Source organism: Gobius niger (genome assembly GCF_951799975.1).
Source record: "Gobius niger genome assembly, chromosome: 5".
Classification (NCBI taxonomy): Eukaryota; Metazoa; Chordata; class Actinopteri; order Gobiiformes; family Gobiidae; genus Gobius; species Gobius niger.
The window spans coordinates 11724444-11730726 of NC_136856.1; the positions used below are offsets into that span (position 1 = coordinate 11724444).

Sequence of the window (6283 nt, forward strand, 5' to 3'; positions counted from 1 at the left end):
TGCGCTATTCCAATTGCACATTTGATTTAAATTGCATGAGACAAAATGTTGTTTTTTTCCACTGGTTTGATAGTGTGAGCTATGGTGTGAGCACAGAAGTGACCAAGTGGTAAGATCGCCCATATATGGTCATTTCTGAAAACAGTTACGGGGGGAAACAATTTGGAGGAAAATGTAAACTTTCTCAAATTATTAAAAAACTACTTTAACAAATGCTGAATTATGAATATAGTTTTTTTACTAAATAAATATACAAAGACCTGGAGAGGAGAAAAGTGGTTCAACATTCCATAAATACATAAATAACGGAGAACGCAAACATGGTGGTTCATGTTAGAATCGTGCTAATGCTAGCGCTAGCTACGACTGCCCTTTTTTCACTTCTACTGAACAATCTGCTGTCAATAAACATCCATATGGACCTGATTTAGACTTGATTTTATTTGTATGTGATAGATAAGTTTATATTTTGCCAGAAAATGGCTAAAAAGAGTTTCCCAAAATATTCTGTTTTCCCCCTCGGTGAGGCCACGCCCCCCTCTATGACGACATGCTATCTGTATTTATGCAACTCTAAGGGAGAGGTACAGTTCTTGAAAGTAATTTCAAAAAAGAAAATGTCCCATTGTTTTTCCTGATCATTATTTGCCACATTATTCTTATGGCTGAAAGTCCATTCTGCTACTCAACATCACACACATTTTTGAACAATGTCACTACGTTGGACACCTTCATGAGGAAATAATTAGACCATAGTATGTGCTTGATGAGATGATTTTAAACTTTGTGACTGTTTTTGTTTAGTGTGAATTGGCCCAGGAATTACAGAGAAATTAGCAATAAACTAAGACTAGTAATCTGCACTTTATCATATTTACCGCCATGGACTTTTCAGCTGCCCTCCACCTCAATGTGAAACTGTAGGCTCTTTAGAGTTTTCCAATGTTTCCTGAATGCAACCTATTATGCAACCAACTTTCCCTCACTGTTGTTTTGAACAGGACCCCTGGGAGCTCAGAAGCACAGCAAGAGACCCTCCGAAGGTGGTGACACATGTCATTCACATACAAATATGATGAGCTTAAATCCTTGTGTCTTGAAAATCAGCTCTCAGAAACACTCAGGGAAGTGCAAATTGTCAGAAAAATGTGCAATCAAAGAACAGGATAATGTGCAAACAAGTAAATAGAGGTATCTTACATACAATGAATGAAGAAAACAACTTTAAAGGGGGAAATACATATATAAATATTAAAGAAATATAAATTAACTTTTCTTCATAAACACCACTTATTCATGTAGAACTGTGATTAATACACTATCTTATCAAAATAACTAATAAGTATAGAAAAAAGGAAAAAATAGCATGCACTTTAAGAATGTAATGTAAGTTTATTCTTCATATTTAGTGTTGTTGTTTTCCTAGGCCTAATGTTCTGTAGGCTCATTGTGTCTATTTTTATGCAGTGCAGTTGTCAAACCATGCAAATAAAAAGATACATCATGATATTTAATAGCCATAATATACAGCAAAACACAAATACTTAAACATTAAAGTCCAATGTGTTAAGTCAATTATTTCTATAGAACTAATAACTGAACTACAAAAAACATAAATACATAAATGTAAAAACATTCTGAACATAAGTTAAGAAAATGTCTTCTCTTTTAAAAGCATCCAAACTGTGCAGGGTACATCAGTGAAAGCAGGCGTTGATTGTGAGGAAAAAGTAGTGTGTTACGTGACCAGTTTTTCAAGTGTTTCAAGTGAAACATAATCCAAATGGATTGAGGTGAAATGCAAACATTTTCACAGATCTGAAAGGCTCGCCAATTGATGTAGCAGCTGACCAAAGATTGGGCGATCATCAGGTTTCTGTTACAGAAGCAATGTTTCACAATACTATATTAAACAATGTAATATTTAAAAAAAAAAAAGTGTTGTCATACTTACTTCTTTCCAGCACCACTGCATGAGTACATGCACATCTTCTGGAGCTAAGGGAGGTTTTTGGAGTCTCTGTCCTCTGTTGACTGAATCCACCACCTGCATATTGTCTCGTTTCTCATAAGGAAGGCGGCCTTCACTGTACACCTCCCACACAAGCACACCTAGGTGAGAGGTGAAACAGCCTTACTTGAAAATATCTGGACTTTCCAACATTTGGATTGTTTGTTTTCCTTCCTGTAAGTTTGTTCTGGCCAGTTGATGACATGAAGAGAAGCTACTGATATAACCATTTAGCTTTAATTCAAGACTTACCAAATGACCAGATGTCAGACTTGATGCTGTACTTTCCATAGCGAATGACTTCAGGTGCAGACCACCTTATAGGAAACTTTGAACCCTGAGAGCTTGTATATTCATTATCCAGTAGAAATCTGTTTAAGAATACACACGTTAACAAACTATTATACTTATGCATTTATAGCTGGATCAGTGTAAAGAGGAAATACCTTGCCATGCCAAAATCAGACACTTTAACATTACCATCCTGAGAAACAAGACAATTTCTCGCTGCCTGCACAGACACAAAATAAGTTATGTTACATGTTGTATTTATACCAACGTCTCAAATGTAAAAGTCACTAATTTACCAAGTCCCTGTGTATGAAATTGGAGTTCTCCAAGTAATTCATTCCTTCACAAACATCTAAACACATCCCCAGCAGTGTCTCCTTTGAGAGGTGTCCCCTCTTGGCCTTCAGATAGTCCAGCAGCGCACCTTTCTCCATGAACTCAAACACCAAGCACATGGGTGAGCGCTGTGTGCACACTCCGTACAGTTGCACCAGCTTACAGTGGGACAATTTCCTGAAGAAAGAAACATAACATGGGAATGTCTGTAAAATGTGAATGGTTTGTTACAGTGGGTACTTACATCATTACTTTTGCCTCCTCTTTAAATTCCTCCTCTGGCATAGACCCTTCTTTTATCATCTTCACAGCCACTTTCTTGTCCCTCCATTTTCCTCCCATTACCAAACCAAACTGCCCAGAGCCTAATGTCTCCTCTAAAGTCAGCTCCAAAGGGTCCAGCTGCCACTGACCTGTGCAACAAAGGAAAGCTGTTTGAGCTGCACATTAAAACAAGGTCAAATTCAAATACTGTGGGCTAATCATTCAAAAAGACTAGTAAGTAAAGTAAAAATAATCTGGGACCTTCAGAATAATCGTTAATGGGCATGGAGAACCGTCTATCATGAGAGACAGGATGCCTAAGACGTGTTACCATCCCTGCAAAAGAGATACATAATATAAACCCGTTTAAATAATAATCTAAACAGTTTATTGTGCTGGTTAATTTGACTGAAGATTTTACCTGCAGAATCATGCTGGTGATAGTGGATCAGCTCAGGAATGGTGCGGAACAACTTGTTCTCTGCCACGTAAAATGATGACTCGCTCTCTTTTTTCTGTCTAATTAGGTAGTGCCTCACATTTGGATTTCTGTCAGCTTTGGCCCTAAACAAAGTAATACAAGGAAGTAGTAAAACATTTACCAGAAGGAGCAGTAATTCAGGCAAGCAGCCAAGAAAGTTTTACCCAGGTGCCTTGGAGTAGACAGACACTGTGTAGTGGCCAGCTTTACTAGATTTCCGTACCATGAATGCACCTTCTTTGCCCTAAACGGGTTTATACAGAGATCAGCATATACTGTACAGTACTTTGTATAGATGCAATTATACGTAGTGAAAAGTTTACATAGCCAGTTGTAAAAGCACAATACACTGTGTGCTATATTAATAATAACAATATCAACATATTGCACACTTGTTCCTCTTACGTCTTTTGACAACAGACCAGCAGCATCTTCACTTGTTATATTGTCATTGTACCATCTAAAATCAAAACATAAAAATTAAATCTGAAGTTAATGTGGCTGACCAGAAGAGACATGTTGCACTTTACAGCACAGTATACATGGTAATCAGAATGAAATAATTGAGATAACGAGAGATGAATGCATTTTGCAGCCATCTCCAAGTCATTATCCTTTACATATACAATTATACTATGGTAGTATAACGGTGGTGGTTAATCTAATCATGAAATACGGTAATTAGTTGTGTCTCCTGTTTCCATGTAACTATCAGAATTATTTCACTTTTGTTATGTTATTTTTTTCTATCCATTACAATTACTGTGCTGTAAAGGAAATTGCCAAAAACTATTTAATTAGCCTTACTCAAATCTATTAAAGTCGGTTTCCAATTTTCCAGCCACATATGTACTAGGTACATAACCTTTGTTCCTAAAAAATAAATGTAAAACAATCAGCACCAATAAAGGAGTGTGTCAAATATAAATGAAATTAAAGTAACGTACCCGTCAAAATCCTGCACCATCCACCAATCAAAATGTGAGTCATCAATCAAAATGTATGTCTGATCTTTTTGAATTGGCAGATCCCCCCCGTCAGTGGGTGTATAGTCTTGTATTGCTATGATCGTCCTCATGTCTGTGTCATCTTGTTTAGTCTGACTCTGCCAGAAAATCCAACATGAAGTCATTAATGTCTTGGTAAACATGACATTGGTGAAATAGTCCAAAGAGCTTTCACCTCTCGATTTGGCACTGGAGGAGGTGCCTTTTTAGATGCTGTAAGTATAAATGCAGATAACATAACAGTATACCCATTTAATTTCCAAAATATTTTACAAGTCTGTTTGGCTGACCTAATCTCCCTGGGTCATACGGAACACATCCGATTGTGTGTCTATCTGTCTGCTGGCAGCATCTCCATTTGCCCTCCATCCACATGCTTGGGTGGTATGTAGTGGCTAAATCGTTATATTGCGTCTCTAGACAGATGTAAATACATGTTTGTTTCTCACATACAGTAGTGATTATCTTAATTTACCTTCTTTCAGAGCTGTGACCCATTGCTGCCGACAGTTGTTGTCAGGAGCAAAAATATAGAGGTAGTTGTTGTCATAAAACACCTGTGAATATGTCATATGACAAGGTTGTTATTGTATTGTAATAATGCATCATCAACAAACTTTCATACCTGAAAGGGATATTTATAGTGGCATGGTATGTTCAGGTCTGTAGTCACAATCTCTACACATTTGACTTTGCCCAGATCAATTGATCCTTTCAAAACAGGCTTTTTCTAAAATAAAAACAATAGTACATTTTAGCAATTAACTTGAACTTGACAAAATAATGTTTGGATCATTAGCATTTTGACTGGCAAATCTGTAGTGTGAAAGCTTACCCCCGGGCGCCGCTCAGAGTACTTCAGTTCTTTAGTGTCCAAAACAAAGAATCTTTCCTTGTAATTTTCTGGAGATATGATCTTCTTTTGTTGAGATTTCTTAATCAATGTCCCATTTAAAATAACTCTTGGAAACATGATTCCACCTCTTGCACCAAGTTTATCTGTCCCAAACTGTGAGCAGACAAACTTGTTATAGCCTCAAAAGCTTCCGGCAATGTCGTTGCACCAGGTAAACCACATCCTTGAAGCATGTGCTGTGCACTGGCAGCACACACACGGGGGAGATTGAAATTAAATCAAATTTATACCTACATCAACAATAAAAGCAATGAATAGCTATGGCAGCATAATTGTATAGTTTCAGTCAGATTAAATGCTTTATCCTTATTAGGGCTGGTTACCATTAAACAATACCATTAGGGGAACAAAGACATTAACTGGTATCAGATTTAACTGGTAGCTATTAACATTTCTGAACAAAAAGGTTTTTCTTCACATAAAAAATGTTTTTAGAAAGGAAAAATATATGCCTTGTGGGTCCTGACGCAGTTGTAAAGAAATTTACTTGGATGGTTTAGTTCAGATAAATGAGGATTATGGCATAAATTATCATGATCTCTCAGCTTTATGGTTCTCGATAATAGGTCCAGGAAAGTGTATAGTTCATGTTCCGCATTGGGGGCTCGGGGGGCAATGGAAATGGTCCCCTGTCTCTATTATTGTAGTAATGTCAAGCTATCTGATTTTGTCGTTTAAGAAGTCTGTGGCGCCACCATCTGGAAAAGTTGTAGGCCTATTTACTGTAAAGACCCCTCATTAGGAATCTTACAAATAGTAATGAGTTATAAATGCACAAGAGAAAATTGATGATTGCAGTGAACCCCTGATAATTATGTTTTTTAGTTATATATATATAATCTAATAATTATCATAACAGTCATTGTAAAATACTTTATCCAATCAACAGACGCCGTACTCGTAAGCCTCAGAAATGCCAGCCAATGGGCATTGAGCTCTTTGTATTCGGCTCTTTGTGTCCTGTGGTGGACGTACCG

At 37.0% G+C, this 6283-nt stretch overlaps 1 protein-coding gene across 1 annotated transcript; it reads right to left on the bottom strand.

Moving 5' to 3' along the window:
- Positions 1-1765: 1765 nt before the first annotated feature.
- itk (IL2 inducible T cell kinase) lies at positions 1766-5363 on the bottom strand (the record flags this gene model as incomplete). The annotated part of the gene is made up of 17 exons (XM_079556863.1): positions 1766-1876; positions 1955-2112; positions 2264-2382; positions 2458-2522; positions 2599-2815; positions 2883-3051; positions 3164-3238; positions 3324-3466; positions 3548-3627; positions 3789-3843; positions 4191-4256; positions 4331-4488; positions 4566-4603; positions 4681-4806; positions 4866-4947; positions 5016-5120; positions 5226-5363. 17 exons carry the CDS (start codon positions 5361-5363, stop codon positions 1811-1813), a joined length of 1860 nt encoding a protein of 619 aa, XP_079412989.1. The 3' UTR covers positions 1766-1810.
- Positions 5364-6283: the final 920 nt, after the last annotated feature.